The 16,814-nt window shown below is 40.6% G+C and overlaps 1 protein-coding gene across 5 annotated transcripts in view; it reads right to left on the bottom strand.

Moving 5' to 3' along the window:
* The window catches only part of LOC147231304 (tyrosine-protein kinase JAK2-like), a 36,211-nt gene extending 22,046 nt beyond the window's left edge, over positions 1–14,165 (bottom strand). Inside the window, exons 1-5 of one of the 5 annotated variants that reach the window (XM_086152620.1) lie at positions 13,903–14,154; positions 12,492–12,883; positions 4,593–4,896; positions 2,841–2,964; positions 2,612–2,732 (exon numbers count right to left, since the gene is read on the bottom strand). In XM_086152620.1, coding sequence (XP_086008746.1) covers positions 2,612–2,732; positions 2,841–2,964; positions 4,593–4,872 — 525 coding nt within the window. In that variant the 5' untranslated portion in view covers positions 4,873–4,896; positions 12,492–12,883; positions 13,903–14,154. Of the gene's footprint in view, positions 1–2,611; positions 2,733–2,840; positions 2,965–4,592; positions 4,897–12,491; positions 12,884–13,902 lie in introns of those variants that run through there. The other 4 variants (XM_086152622.1, XM_086152623.1, XM_086152621.1 and 1 more) reach the window with 4 other exon arrangements.
* Positions 14,166–16,814: the final 2,649 nt, after the last annotated feature.

Below are 16,814 nucleotides of genomic sequence, written 5' to 3'. Positions count from 1 at the left end.
TTAACATTCTCATGGTGTCCTCTACTACGTCCGCCTTACAACAACAACACACACAAGCATACAAGTGTGCGTATTTAAAAATAGAGTGAGAGGAAAACTGAGTTTGGTATTCACATTTTTTTACCAGCAATCGTCATCAATCAAAGCCATCGACGTCCTCATCCTGTTTCTGATTTGAACAGCTGCGCTAAATCTCGATCAAACATACCAGGTTCACTTTCTTTACTGTCAGAGTCGCTTTCCGTGCCATGCGGCTCCACAGAAATGATGCCGGATTTTGCAAAAGCTTGAACAACAGTGCCAGCAGACACATTAGCCCAAGCATCTACAATCCATTCACAAAAAGTTGGCGTAACTCATCCAGTGCTGCCTTCCACTCTTAGTGAAACTGTGGTCTCCAAGAAGACTTTTCGTACCCCATTGTGCGTATCGCTACCATGCTGGTCCCTTTCTTCTCCACAGTGTCATTCGAAAGTGAGTGGCACCTTGTCCATGTTAGTGATGTGGCTAGGGTGGATGTGTCTGTCGGTGATGTTTTCAGGGTTGTTAAGACAACAATGTTCTGCATAACGCATATACCGTTCCTTTATATACAATTAACGCCCACACTTCCCCCTTTAACATTCTCATGATGTTCTCTACTATGTCCTCCTGACAACGACACACACAGGATGCACTGCACTATAGGGCGCGCCGCACATTTTGAAGAAAATCTAAGACTTTTATGTGTGTCTTATAGTCATCAAAATATGGTACATTGTGTTTTTGTAGACCTAGAAAAAGCATATGACAGGGTGCCCAGAGAGGAGCTGTGGTATTGTATGACGAAGTCTGGAGTGGCAGAGAAGTATGTTAAACTGGTGAAAGACATGTATGCTAGTTGTGAGACAGTGGTACGGTGTGCTGTAGGGGAAACAGAAGGGGGACTCCATCAGGGATCAGCTCTGAGCCCCTTCTTGTTTGCAGTGGTGATGGACAGGCTGACAGACAGTTAGACAGGAATCTCCATGGACCATGATGTTTGCGGATGACATTGTGATCTGTAGTGAGAGCAGAAAACAGAAAGAGGAAAATCTAGAGAGGTGGAGCTACGCTCTGGAAAGGAGAGGAATGAAAGTTAGTCGCAGCAAGACTGAATATATGTGTGTGAATGAGATGAACTCGGCTGGAACGGTGAGGCTACAGGGAGTGGAGATCAAGAAGCTGGAGGATTACAGGTGCTTGAGGTCAACAGTATAGAGCAACGGAGAGTGTGGAAAAGAGGTGAAGAGACGGGCTCAAGCAAGTTGGAATGGGTGGAAAAAAGTGTCTGGGGTACTATGTGATAGAAGACTATCGGCTCGAATTTAAGGAAAGGTGTTCAAGACAGTGGTGCGACCAGCGATGTAGTTTGGTCTAGAAACAGTTACAATGATGAAAAGACAGGAGGCAGAACTTGAGGTTGCGGACATGAAGATGTTGAGGTTCTCTTTGGGAGTGACTCGGATGGTTAGGATCAGGAATGAGTCCATCAGAGGAACAGCATATGTTCGATGTTTTGGAGAGAAGTTCAGAGAAGCCAGACTGAGATGGCTCAGTCATGTACATAGGGGGGATAGTGAAGCATTGGTAGATGTATACTGGAATTGGAGCTGCCAGGTAAGAGGTCTCAAGGAAGACCAAAGAGAAGATTTATGGATGTAGTGAGAGAAGACCTGAAGGTAGTTGGTGTGAGAGAGGAGGATACAGAGAATAGGGTTAGATGGAGATAGTTGATTCGCTGATGTGTTGCTGAATGTCATGAAATCCAACATATCATGGCTCACATGAAAATTAGAATTTGTTCTTCAAAACTAATCCTGAAATTACAAATAAAAAAATTTTATTGAATTCTGAAGAAGGGTTTATACATAACTATATCTACATAACCACTTTATCAGTATGATACTTTGATATAAGTGGGATAGAAAAAAAACACTAGAGCACACATGTAGTGACAAGACATCATTGTGAGAGTAAAACAAAGTAAAACCTTGATGATTGCACTCATGACCACACTTCCTGTTTTCAACTTGCGCTGAGAAAGTTTGACATGACGGGCCCATTTCTGCTTATCAGCATGTTGTCAAGCAGGAATACAAAAGTAAAAAAAAAACCCTTTCGGTGATAGAAAGGCATTAGAGTCAATGGTTTTAGCATCTGGTTTTACATAATTATTATATATTTAGAAAAAATGAGACACTGATCGAGTTGCACTTGCTGACCACACTTGACTTTGTGATTTGAGAAGTTTTAAAAGGAGCTTGACACATCCGGGAGCAGAAGATCACAATACTTTACTCTTTCAACATGAAAGAGTAAAGTATTGTCATCTTTTGCTGTCTGTACTCTTTTAACATACTGTTGAAAGAGTACAGAAAGCAAAAGATGACATACTGTTGAAAGAGTAAAGCACTGTTGAAAAAAAAAGTAAAGCACTGTCGGAAGAGTGAAGCATTGTTCTAAAATTGTTAGTCGGCATTATCCTACGGTTAGGATGAACAGATTCAAGATAAGATTATACTGCTTTTTGATAATAATATAGACAATTTTTTTTCCAGTGAATCCAGTGGAAGACAAATAGACAAGTTACCTGAAAAAACTGGTATGTCATGACAGAATCATCCATAACAGAGGTCTCCATCTCCTTTGAAATACCACAGCGATGGGCATGGCAAGTGCTTCCCCTGTTATACCAGCCAGGAAAATAGTACCTGGACAGGATAACAGACAAACAAAAACATGGAGCCCAAGCTTAAACTTTTTTTTGAAAATTCTCATGCCTGAATGGGTTGAAGTGGTACTGAAAGTTGAAGTGGTACCTGACTCTGAAGTCCAGGGTCTCACTGGCTGGCGGTCGAACTTTAAAGATGTGATTAGGAGGGAACCAGGTCTGGTCACTTTCCCTCCTCAGGGCGAACAGGCTGCAGTGCAATGGCGCTACATCTGGGGAGAATAACCTCGGAATGACCTCACTTCACCAGTCTTTTCGTGAAAATTAAAAACAACAAAAAATCATAATGTAAGACTGTGATGAAAGCTACAGAGACCTGCAGTGCCTAAAAAGAAATAGGATGCATTTAGAGCTTTCTCTCCTTACTTCTTTCTACACCAGCAGCATTATAAATTTGCTTCATACTAAGGCATGTTCAATATTAAGCATGATGCATATCAAACATTTTTGATACCTCATGGGGGCTGTTTAAAATTCTGCTAATGCGTTTCTGAAATAGAGACTACACTGGACAAAATCTTCCAATATTAAGGCCAACAAGAGTTATGCATTATTGATTTGTCATGGCACTACGTTGTGAGTTTTGATTGTGTTGCTGCGATATATACGGTATTAATTTTACTCAAACCACCACTTCGTTTGAATATTTGACTATTTTTCAATGCTACCTAATCCAGGTTTTATGAAGCTGCTATGTAAATAACAACTTACTTTTCTACATTAAGTGGTACATGAACTGTACACCACCTGTTACAGAGATGCTCAGCTGTCATTTGCAGACGTAATGTCTTTACACAAAAGGCAGCTCTCACACTTGTGTAGCAACTGTGTGTGAACAGTATAAGGGAAATATGCTAAAACCCAAAAGAGGAAGGCAGCTTTTCTTTTGTGACTGACTAGTTTTGTTTTCAAATTGGGATAATATATATATATATATATATATATATATATATATACACATGTTATAAATATAATATTGTGATTACAGCTGGTCTCATTAGAGGCTGTGCAAGTGTTGAAGTTCAGGGTCCGGTGCTGATGATTGGAAGGTCTCATTTATATTATGTATTCATTTTTAATCAAACCTCATTACATTTGTAAAACTCTAACATCACATCAGCTCTACAATGCTTACATCCCAGTCGTAGGACAAATGCATTGAAGTAGTAGGACAAACCAAGAAATTTGCTTATATATACATATCAGCAAATATATACATACTGTATATGTACAGTATATATATACATATATATATACTGTGTGTATATATATATGTCCATATATATGTGTGTGTGTATATATATATATATATATATATATACAGTATATATGCATAAATAAATAAACCTATAAAAAGAGTTTGACATTGTTTTTCCAAATATGTTGTTTAGTACTTTTTCTTTTCAAGTTTTTTTATCATACCTAGTTTCTGATCTCGCCACAAAATGTGCTGTATTTCAATTCTGCTTCCTCATCACTTTGTCTCTTTTAAATGTTTCTTTTTCAAAAAGAAATACATTGTAGACAAAAATTTAGTTGCCAGTTTTTCATGCCCGTCAACATTCACTGGGGCTTAGTTTTTTTTTAGTTTGACAATATTGACTCTTTTTGACAACCATCTCAATCTGGCCTCTCTGACTTTTATCTCCAAAACACACACACACACACACACACACACACACACACACACACACACACACACACACACACACACACACACACAAATATATATGTGTCTGTGTGTGCGTATGTATATATATATATGTAAATATAAAAATTACGCTGGCATGTACTACTGTGCATTGGTCAACATCAAGTGCTAAATCATCTTCAGACTCACCACATGCTTTCGCTGCTTGAATGCAGAGCTCCTCTGCAACATACTCCCCAGCAGGAAATGTGAGCATACTGTCTGTTCTGCTGGGTACCCCTCCTCCTTCCATTTCTCTGCCACCCCCCTTTCCCATGTGATACAGGTGGACACTTAGGCAGATGGTATCTCGGTCCCACTCAGGGTCCAGTCCGGAAGCAGCACTGACATCAAAGAGGGAGCCCTGGTGGTGGTCTGTCGAAGGGGTGGAAGCTGACAGGTCCATGTCTGTCAGTAGAATACAGACCATGTGCTGTTTGCCACAAACATCCACCTGGTAGGATGAGAACCATTAAACATTTTTACAGACAATGTCTGCAGAAAAAGTACAGCTGTAGTTGATTCAAGTATTAGACAAGTCTCAGGTGTTTACTCAGAAGATTTCAACATATTGCCATGGACCAGCAGAAATATTATTAATCACAGCTGGACAATAGGGCTAAAAGAAAGCTGGGGGTACCATCAAAGTCACAAGAATCCCTCCTTAGGCAGGACAAGCATTCATGTTACAGAAAGGCAGAGTTAAAAAAAAAGAGCACATGACAAAATGTTGCTGTGGTGATGCACAAACTGAACGTAAACACAAGAGTAGATAAGATAGACCTAAGATAAGGTAAGATAATCTTGTTTTAGTCTTATTTACAACATTGATAGCAGAAAGACTGCAGTTTCTGTTATCTTGATAGTTTTGATCATGCAGTTCCCAGTACTGTTACATCAAAACTGAAAGCATAACATTATCCAGATGTTTTCCTATTTCCTCCTTTTGTGAAGAAGCCAAGAAACCTCCCCTGAGCTTTGGATACCAATGTGTCCACAGCTGATGTCATAGTTTACAGGTATTGCCTTTTTTTTGCCCTGCTTCTTTTCTTCTGTCCTACTTCCTTCCTCTAAAAACAACATCCTGTTTCTCTTCTACCGTCAGCTGGATTCTAGGAGAATGCATTATTGGGTGAAATACATCAAAATTTAACATGATGAAAGCCCCTACAACTTAGCAGTTATTCTGATGGCTCTGATGGCTGAACATTACCATCCACAAAACCACCTCTTTCTTACAGCTTAGTGGAAAATCCAACCTCATATGAGTTCCTGATGAAAAATACTCCCCTGCGCAACATATCTTTAAGGTTTACCAACTTGATTTTACTGACTACGAATCTATAATTATATTTTCTTTGTACAAGCTGGGGCATTTATACTCATTGCTATCATTTTAATAATGTATCCAACAGCAAACTGAAGGTTGCAGGATTTTTTTTGCTTAATCTAACTTTCAAAATTTCAAATGACAAGAGGAAGTTCAGTAGGAACACTCTGGTCTGTCAGTAGTTTATCAGTGTTGACACACCCAAAACGTTTATCATGTTGCAGACAGGCAGAATTGAGAGCAGTTCCTTGCTGCGCGTTATCAGGGCCTCAGTGCTGGTTTGTGTCAGAGTTATCAGGCTGTGCCACATTTGGGCTTTTACAGCTGTACAGCTGTACTACTCACTGCAGATGCCTACTCTTCAGTACTCCTAAGTAATCTGCCCTCTTGCGAAAAGTTTATGGACGCTCCCGTTCTGGCTGAATGAGTGTTTACAAGAGCAGCCTTACAGCACCACACCACCTAACTGACTGTTACTTAATGAAAATAACATATAGGTCAACCTAACAAAACAGAAATTATTGCTATGTGGTAATGATTCAAGAGAACTCAGCTGCAGATAGCGAGCTTCACTCATCTGAAAAAACACAGACATTCTGGTTTGGAGTCAGTATGACTGAAAACTTGACTGCTCAATATTAGTGGAAGTCATGTTTATAAGATCTTGCAAGACACATTGTTTTTTTTTCAGTTCTTGCTGCAGCATGATCCTCAGACATTTTGTGGCCTCAGAAAAAGGGGACAGTAAACTGAAACCCCTGTCAAACTGGGCCATGTTCCTCAGGAAGTGTGGGCGGCAATGAAAGATTCCCTCATGTTTCGTTTATTTGGAAACACATACTCAGTAGCTGGGCACTGGGCATGCATTTTTACACAAATTCAAGAGTACAGTGCTCGGTCGTTGGTTAAAGTATTCATTTGTTGATGCTACACTGTGGTTTCTTATGGTAGAGGGAAAAATTATTTATCATGGTTCAATTTTTATAGTTACAGTGAAGTTTTATTGTTACAGTTAAGTTCAAATTTTTTTTAATACGTTTGAATTAGGTTGTTCATTGAATGCCTTTCCTATACGTGAATTATAGCTGACAGACTTTTTTATTCCCACGGTCTCTGTAGTTTGAGAAATATCTGTCCCTGTCTACACTGGTACTGGCCTTTGGAGCTCTGTTTACATTTCCACATTCTTTTCAATGTTTTATTTGGGATCATTATGGGATCATTACCTCAATGTATGCAGAGCTTTGCCTCATCTCGGTTGGTTTCCCTCTTTTTTCCTTTTGATCATCAGTCTTACCTATCGCCGATTGTGATCTAGTGTCATTTTTTGGTTTTTCGCATTAAATTCGGTCTTCAGTAGTTTACCTCATTTTCATTTATGAACATACCATTTATTTTCCATTCCTTTGTTCCCCCTCCTGTGTCATCCATTTATTTTTTCTTCAAAAATTATCAGCTACAATTTGGATGAATGGCTCATTGTCTTATTTAGCCCTCATCTACTTAGAAATATTTAATCTTGTTGCTCTACTTAAATTTCAACATGCTAATTGGACCAAACTGAAGAATTTATCACAGGGATTGTAACATTCAAAAATATGCTGCATCGGTTCACAAATTCAGGTCATCAGAAAAAGTCTTGTGTTCCAACTACAGAGGGATCACACTTTTCAACGTCACTGGAAAAGTCTACTCAAAAGTGCTGGATAGGGAGATTCGACAGGTGGTTTCACCTCGGATCCAGGAGGAGTAATATGGTTTTTGTCTTGGCCTTGGAGCAGGGGACCAGCTCTACACCCTTGGCAGGGTCCTTGAGGGCGCATGGGAGTTTGCCGAACCAATCTACACGTGTTTTGTGGGCCTAGAGAAACCATTCAACCGTGTCCGGGGAGTAAAGGGTTCTGTATCCTGTAATGAGGGCTATTCAGTCTTTCTCTGATAAGTACCAGAACATGGTCAACATTGACGGTTATAGGTCACACTCGTTTCTGGTGAGGTTTGGACTCTGCCAGGACAGTCATTGTCAAGTATTCTGTTCATAACTTTTATGGACAGAATTTCTAGGTGCAGCCAGTGTGTTGAGGGTATCAAGTTTGATGATCTCAGAGTTGGATAAGAATGTGGTTCTGTTTGCTTCATCGGACCGTGAACTCCATGAGTGAGGGTTGGAAGACCCGGGACACACTGGACAGACTGTCTCTAGGCTTGCCTGGGATCGCCCGGAAGAGCTGGACCAAGTGGCCAAGGAGATGGAGATTTGGGCCCCCCTGCTACAGCTGCTGCACCCCCAATCCCAGTAAGCAGGAGAAGATGGATGGGTGGAAGAAAAGTAAAAGAACCGATACAGTACTATAAATAGAAAGAGCCAACTGATGTCTTTCTGCTACGGAATCGTTAAGAACACTGTGGCTACATCAGCATTTTAAGAATGATCCACTGAAAACTGAAAGTCCAGAGGTGGCCACAAGAAATAGTAGAAAATGTTAAATCCAGAAAGTTAGCATCCAATGATTCCCATTTTAATCAGCCCAACCCCCCACTCAGTGCATTACAGAAGCAAGATAATTTGCAGTCTTGTAACTGTGACAATTTTTCCTGACAATGACGAAAAGACAGGAGGCAGAGCTAGAGGTTGCAGAGCTGGAGATGCTAAGGTTCTCTTTGGGAGGGACGAGGATGGATAGGATCAGGAATGACTCCAGAGGAACAGCACATGTTCGATGTTTTGAAGAGGTCAGAGAAGCCAGGCTGAGATGGTTCGTACAGAGGATGTACTATGTGATAATGGAGTGATCATGAATATGTTGGTAGACGGATGCTGGAATTGAGAGCTGCCAGACAGGAGGGCTAGAGGAAGAGTAAATATAGCATAATAGATAAGTAAAATATATTGATTTGGGTGAAAATGCAATGGAGTGAAAAAGGAGTGAAAAGAGAGGAAGAAAATATTTACTACAAAGTCTGGAAAGAAAAGAAAAAAGTCTCTACCCTATGAAAAAAACAAACATATCTCCACTTGCAGCTGTCAAATGGCTGGGACGCAAAGGATAATCACAATATTCACATACTGCACAGTGGGGTAAAGAAGTATTTATTAACCCACCAATTGTGCATGCACTCCCACTTAAAAAGATGTTAGAGGCTTGTAATTTTCATCATAGCTACACTTCAACTGTGAGCGATAGAATGCGGAAAAAAAATCCAGAAAATCACATTGCGTGATTTTTAAAGACTTTATTTGCAAATTATGGAGGAAAACAAGTATTTGGTCATGAACAAAAGTTCTCAATACTTTCTTATATACCCTTTGTTGGCAATGACAGAGATCCAATGTTTTCCGTCAGTCCTCACAAGGTTTTCACGCACTGTTGCTGGTATTTTGGCCCATTCCTCATGCAGATTGCCTCTAGAGCAATGATGTTTTGGGGCTGTCACTGGGCAACACAGATTTTCAATTCCCTTCAAAGATTTTCCATGGAATTGAGATCTGGACACTGGCTAGGCCACTCCAGCACCTGGAAATGCTTCTTACGAAGCCACTCTTTCGTTGCCCAGGCGGTGTGTTTGGGATCATTGTCATGCTGAAAGACCCAGCCGCGATTCATTTTCATTCCCCTTGCTGATAGAAGGGGGTTTTCACTCAAAATCTCACGATACATGGCTCTGTTCATTCTTTCCTTTACATGAATCAGTCGTCCTGGTCCCTTTGCAGAAAAACAGCCCCGAAGCATGAGGATTCCAACGGCATCCTTCACAGTAGGTATGGTATTATTTGGATGCAACTCGGCATTCTTTCTTCTCCAAACACAAGTTGAATTTTTACCAAAAAGTTCTATTTTGGTTTCATCTGAACATAGGACATTCTCCAAATCCTCTTCTCGATCATCCAAATGCTCTCCAGCAAACTTCAGACGAGCCTGGACATGTACTGGCTTAAGCTGGGGGACACGTCTAGCACAGCAGGATTTGACTCCCTGGCAGCATAGTTTGTTACTGATGGTAGCCTTTGTTACTTTGGTCCCAGCTCTCTGCAAGTTATTTACTAGGTCCTCCTACGTGCTTCTGGGATTTTTGCTCACTGAGCATTTTGATTTCACAGGGTGAGTCTTGTGTGGAGCCCCAGATCGAGGGAGATCATCAGTGGCCTTGTATGTCTTCCAAGTTACTTACTTATTGCAGATTCAGTCTTCCCAGCAAGGTGCAGGTCTACAGTTTTGTTTCTGGTGTACTTTGACAGCTCTTTGGTCTTGGCCATGGTGGAGTTTGGAATGTGACTGTTTGAGGGTTTGGACAGGCATCCTTAATTCTGATAACCAGTTCAAACAGGTGCCATTAATAAAGGTAACGTAAATGGAGGACTAAGGCGACTCTTACAAAAAGAAGTTACAGATCTGTGAGAGCCAGAAATCTTGCTTGTTTGTTTGTAGGTGACCAAAATACTTATTTTCCACCATAATTTGCAAAAAAATCAGATAGTGATTTACTGGAAAAGAAAATTGCATTCTGTCTCTCATAGTTGTAGTGTACCTATGATGAAAATTACAGGCCTCTATCATCTTTTTAAGTGGGAGAACCTGCACAATTGGTGGCTGACTAAATACTTTATGCCCCACTGTATATCTTCCCATGTCCATGTGACACAGATCAGACAAGTATGTTGAAGTTAAAGCAGAAACAAAAAACAATTGGAATGAGATAATCCCAAATAAATGAGTTACGTGGGATGGTGACAACACAGATTCCATATTTTAAAGATTTTGCCGTGATGCAAGTCTCTGAAATCACTGCTCAACAAGACAGCACTAGCACAATGGATGAACGAGTTTCTAAAAATGATTCACAAATCAACAGCTAGTATTATTGATATTGCTACCGTATTCCTGTATACTGTAATACTGTATTCCTTGTTGACAAATTATGAGTTTTGTACAAGGAATTCTCTCTAAAATACCTCCTACTGTGTTAAAACAATGAATGAGTGCATGGGTGAACAATACTTACTTTCAGTCACCCATGATGAAGTCGGTAATGTTGCCTAAAGCGGGATGCCTCTGAAAATAAATGAATCAAGGCAAACGCAAGGCAAAACCACACTGTGGTGTAAGTGATAATTTCATTATCTAGAGTTCAGATCTAGCTGCCTGCCTCTCAATAATCCACTATTCCTAAAACAGCAATGAATATTACTTTGGGACATGGATAGTTGTTGTCTCTGTTCTGGTGATAGGGGCGCTAATAGACTTGTTTTAAGGTTTACAGCTTTAGTACAGTTTTCCAAGTGTGACTTGAATTAAATTTGATCAGTGTTACACATTATTAAGACCTGGGTAAAAATTTCAGTCAGCTGTAAGAATAATGCTTGGGGAATCTATCGGATTACCACAGTCAATATACATTTTAACATCCATTTGAAAGCAACAAAACTTAAATATTTCCCTTTGAACTAACAATGTTAATAAATGTGTACCCTTGAGCAGTTATACTTAAATTTATGTGAAATACATAATAACTTGAAGTTGTGAGTGGCAGCATTTTTAATGTTAGTGTCTGACAAGATAATGGAGAGGTTCTGAGATGTTTTGTTGTAACCAAAAACTCACAGACAAAAGGTTAAGATGGAAGGCTGAACATGTGAACCACTGAAGACAAAGGCAAAGTTGACTGCAGATAAGTAACATACATCGTTCAGATACAGGCTTTTAAGTGATGAATCTGATTGAGACCAAGGATGAAATGCACAGGCAGGGAAAAGACTCAAGCCCAGAAAGATGAAGACTTATCTTAAAAGCCAAAAGGCTATTGAGATGACCAGTTCTACCATCTGAATTTTGTCATTTCCTTTGACCCTCTGCACCAAACATTTTCTCACAGTATGGACACAGCAGGACTCCCGGCATTCAATTTCATTTTGGCAGTGGATTAAAGTTTAACTCTAAGCCAATTGTTTTTACTTCCTGAATTCAGCAAACTGATTGATAATCACTGTTCTCACACTAAAACTATCAACTGGATATTTTTGTATGTAATCTTTATGTACTATCATAAAGTCTTATTTGCCATATTGTGTCAGTCAAATTCTAAATTTCAAAGAAAGTGTTATGATAGCTTTAAATGTAGGGGAAAGATCTTTAGTGTTGCTCTTTTCACTCATCAATTTCTGGATTTTATTTCATCATTGCTACCATCAGGGTTCACCTAATTAGTCTTAAAAGATAAAATGTTATCTAAATGTTATCTAGGAAATTATCGAAAGCTTCATTGGTTTAGAGAAGGATTCCAGTCATGGTTCATTTTTATTATTTTATTTATTTTCCATTCTTTTACTCTGGGCTCCATCAGAATAACAGACACTCAAAAAGGGCTACTTGCAAATGTTTTTTTTCCCTCTGCATTTGATTGATTACAATTGTTTTTGTTACAAAATTGTTAAGAAGCTCTGTCTATTTTTTAGGAAACAGTCACAATAGCTATTCAATTATTACAGTCTATAGCATAGTAATAATTCATAGCACAATAATAACGGGAATGGGTAGTTTGAGGATCATTCTTTTTTGCAGCATTAATTTGGAAATCCTATCCTTTAAAGGCTTTAGATGCGCATAAGGAGATGAACAGTATTTGGTCCCTGAGCCTTGGGTTTGAAACACATTGTTTATAGTTGTCTGTTTTGGAATAAAATGTTCCGTCTGCCTCTGAATGCCATTTCCTGTGTCACCTACTTCTCATACAATATGGTCTAAGTAGTGGTGGGGAAGCCAGCAGACTCGTCTCTTGAAATAGGGTGACAATCTACTGCCTCTTCCTTGTGCAGTGTGGAACCACAGCAACTCTAAGATACCCAACTCAGGAAAAGAAAAAAAAAAAAAGTTGTGCGTCATCATAACAGCAATGCTTTACATTGGAAAGTTGTCTTTTGTAATTTGGCTCCAGGAAATTCTCCTGTCTGCCTTTAAATTTGGCTGGGAGGCAAAGTTGCAAAAAATAACTGCTGTCTGGGTACAATTAAACATTATTTAGTCCACTGAGTTGAAGAGATGAATGAACTGTCTGACATTTCTCTTTTTGAAGCTAGTCAGCCCTGACAAACTTCTAGACTCCTCAGGCACTGGAACTGTGGGCAACAAAACAAGCCACTGTGAGGCCAACGTAGGGGGTGGAGGTTGATTGCAATGTTGGGTAACTACCAGACATGCTTTCAACCTATATTTTAATATAATACCAAATGATACAATAAGGCTAAATAGGATATACTGAGGTAGCCAGCTAGAGTTTAAATGTAAATACACATCTAAAACAAATGATCGTCTGGAGGAAAGGCTTTGACGATTCAAATGGCATAATTCAAAATTTGATAGTTCAGTTTGTGACACTGAAAATGATTCACGCTGATGGTTATCTTAAACTCCTTACAGGTCTGCAATAATAGAACTAGATAAAACAACTTTTCAAAAAAAAAATTGGACTATTTGTTTACAGATGTTATAAAAATGCTGCTTTTTTTCATTGAGTTTTCATTCTTTTAATGTAAAATATATTGTATGTGATTTAAGCCATTAGCTCTATTGTCTATTTCCTCCTATAATGACTGAGTTTCTTGTACAATAAAAAGAGGGTTACAGCACAAATAAACGCAGTATACCCAATTTATATAAAATTACAATTGTTAAATAATGTCTGATTATATTTTGTTGTGAAGGTCATATATGATTGTCGAGAGGAATCTGGGCTTTGAGCTACTCTTAAATCTGTCATGAGTTTTTTTAAACATTTTTACTGTAATCCACTATCCCGAAGGTCACATTTCGTCCATTCAAATAAACAAAACGTGAAAGCTAAAATACTGAAATGCCACAAATATGTTAAAGTTATGTTTGTTTTCTAACTATGCTCCTGATTAGCCGCAAAAGTTTACCATGAACATTACTAGCAAAATAGCCGTATGAATTTGCCGGAAATATGTATTTTATTGTTGGACTCCCTAAGGTTTCATAAAGATGTAATAGATTCTAACCTTGGGAGCAAAATGTCTTATTTACCATCACAGACCGTATTCTCACGTAGATGTCATTAATCAGTTGCATTAACAACTGATGCAGCGTAACCGCGACTCACTGATTCACACTTACTTACCGTGCTGACTCCCTCCACCAACGTGCTTCGAGTCCCTAACCGTTAGCTGCCACCGCGGTGAGTTAACACTAACACTAGCTTAAAAAAAAAAGGGAAAAAATACTTAAATAGTGTCAACCGTCAGTGCCGCGTCTACACATTTCAAACCCCGGAATAGAGAATAGTCTCCCCTCATGGCCGACCGAGCAGTGACTGGTATTTCCTTACATGAAACGAGAACGTAAAACAAATAACGTTACCGAACTACTGCAACGGGCTGACTTTCCACTTCCAATGAAAATGAGCTTTTGGGTAGGGTCGTTCAAGAAGGGGCTGGCGGTGGTGTGCGCGGAGGGCGGAGCGGGGTGCCTCTTGGCGGACAGTTTTCTCCCTCAGGCTCAGAATTTTGATAATATATTGAACTGTCTGATTGGAGGACCAATCATTTGTCCTTTTTACCGAGGTAAATGCAGATAACCTAAAAGTTTTAACTCTTGGCTTCTTTACTGAGCCGCTCACGCGGACTGCTTGGTCTTCATCAGGATCTGACACCTAAATGCAACACGGTCTTATGTTTCGCCAGAGTTCCCCAAAGCTCTGCTATCCTTTAATTTATTGTGTATCACATGCATATATCTTGATAGCAAACCATAAATACTAACAGAATAGTCTACAGGGTTTCATTTCAAAACAGACTTCCTTCAACATTTCTATAAAAACGCCCTGATTTATGTCCTATATGCAGGCACCTGTCACGTTGTTATAATCTCAACAAGGCTGACCACATCATCACCACTTAGAAATTAAATAAAATAATCAAATGTTCACACATAATTAGTCTGTATTGTTGTGAGCCAAGGCTACAGCAGGCAAGTGGAAGAGAGGAAACACTTTTCAGTGATCAAGCTTTTTGAAATCCTTTAACTGGCGTGGGACCTTGCAGGGGGGGTTGATTGAAAGTCTCCCCAGTAGACTGGAAATAAAGGTGGAATTCCTGAGGATTGTATCCATTCCTTACCTCGCCCTGTGCTAGGGTAGTGCCGGGTCTGACCAAGTGGTTCCTCATTGTAGGGGAAAGGTCCTTATAATCCCTCCCCATGACAGCAAGTGTCATCGGCCCTTTTCTGTTTGGACCGAGCCTCGGTGAGGACTTACCTGGTGAGATCGTTTACTCCTGAGTCTCTTGCATATGGTAAAGATAGTACAAGCCAGCCTTGCTGGATTCTCAGGTTCACATGGGAATCCAAAAACAAAGTCCACAGGGGTATGCAGTTCCCATCCAGACATGACAGCTGTGGCACAGTTGGTGGATTGCTGTACTACTGTCTGGTAAGCCCACAGGACCAGTTGCTGGTGCAGTTCACTATTGACGGCTGTTCAGGGTTGCAAGTTGAGCGGCCAAGGTGTGGCCGAACTGCTAAACCAACCCATTGCTTTGGGGGTGTAGTAGTGTCCTTTGGGTTTTCTTGACATCAAGACGCCAGTGGACCTTGCTGAACACCAGGGCCTCGAAGTTCTGCCCCTGTGCAGCTCCTCTGGCACCCCAAAGCGGCACCTTGTTGGGGGAGATGGCAGTGGTCTCAGGTGGCAGTTCTCCCATTGTGTCATCCTGTTATAGTTTAATGCCAGTAGCGTGGCTGGACTTCTTGGTTTTGGTGCCGGGCAGCTGTGTGCGATGTGCCCTGGCTCTTGACACAGATAACGTCCCTCCGTCAGGCGGAGGGTTACTCCCTTGTTGTTGCCCACCTCAACGATGGGCTGTTTGTCTTGGGATGCTCGTACTACAGGTGTGTTCTCCAGCACCCAGAACAGGTTGCAGCCATTCGGCTTTGCTGAGGGATTTAGCTAAGGTCTTGGGAGCATGTAGGCCGAAGTGTTCTTGGACCCATGCAGGTTGGTGGGCCCAGAATGCTTGGAGGGCCAGCTCATCCTGCCTGGGGAATACTATGTCCTCAGATTCTCTTCTCTTCTTCTGTGATGGTTGTATAGCTGGTCCCGGAAATCTTCTGCGAACAAAGAATTGGTGAAGTACTTTCTCAATAGAGTGAAAGCTGAGCCACTCCTGCAGCTGAAGGTCGATGAGAATCTGCTGCGCTAGGGCAACCTGGGTCTCTGTATCCTCTAGTGACCAGTTATTGAACCATGCCATCATATCTATCTGGATGAGGTAATTCTGTAAGGGCTCCTCTCTGTTTTAGCGAGTAGCTCTGCATTACCAACCTACGGACATCTTGGATCCATGAGGCTAGCGAGGTGACATGGTGGAGTTGAAGGCTATAGTTGTGGACATGGTCGCATTCACTGCAATTGGCTGTGGGGAGGCAGAGAAGTATAGCCTTGTATAGCATTGTAGGTAAACTGACTCCGAATGTCTCCTCTTGGAACCCTCGATAGCAGTCATTTTCTATCTGGGGATTGCTGACACCACCTGGTCTGTTGGTCCAACCTTCGCAGAAGGGATTGCTGCTCCTCCAACCCTCGGTGAAGGGATTGCTGCTCTTTAGGCCGTGAATATACTTCAAGCTCCTGCTGTTCTCCAAGCTGCCACTGTCCTCTTCACTTTGATACCCTCACGTGCAGGCGGCCGTCTGGTGAGGTCCATTTGCACAAGCTACTTGTGGCCCTTAGAGTCTTAAAAAGCAGAATAGCAGCCGGAGTATTCAGTTACAGAGTTCCTCTTCTGCAGATCCATCCTCCCATCTGCATCATCTCTTTGTTTAATAATAGACTTAAAACATTTCTTTATGAGAAAGCTTATAGTTAAGGGCCAGGTGAGCTTGTAATTATGCTGCAGTAGCTTACTCTGCAGTCCCATGATGCATGTCAATCATTCCTTCCACTCCTATACTTTCTTCACTTATATCCCTTTGTCAATGCATGATAGTAATCTCATATCTTCTCCTGAGGCTTTTGGCTCTCTCATTTAGCAGGTT

Source organism: Fistularia commersonii, chromosome 9 (genome assembly GCF_037954325.1).
Source record: "Fistularia commersonii isolate RoL2024-O1a breed Wild chromosome 9, RoL_Fcom_v1.0, whole genome shotgun sequence".
Lineage (NCBI taxonomy): Eukaryota > Metazoa > Chordata > Actinopteri > Syngnathiformes > Fistulariidae > Fistularia > Fistularia commersonii.
The sequence above is the reverse complement of the archived record's forward strand: the minus strand, read 5'-3'. Positions and strand labels throughout refer to the sequence as shown.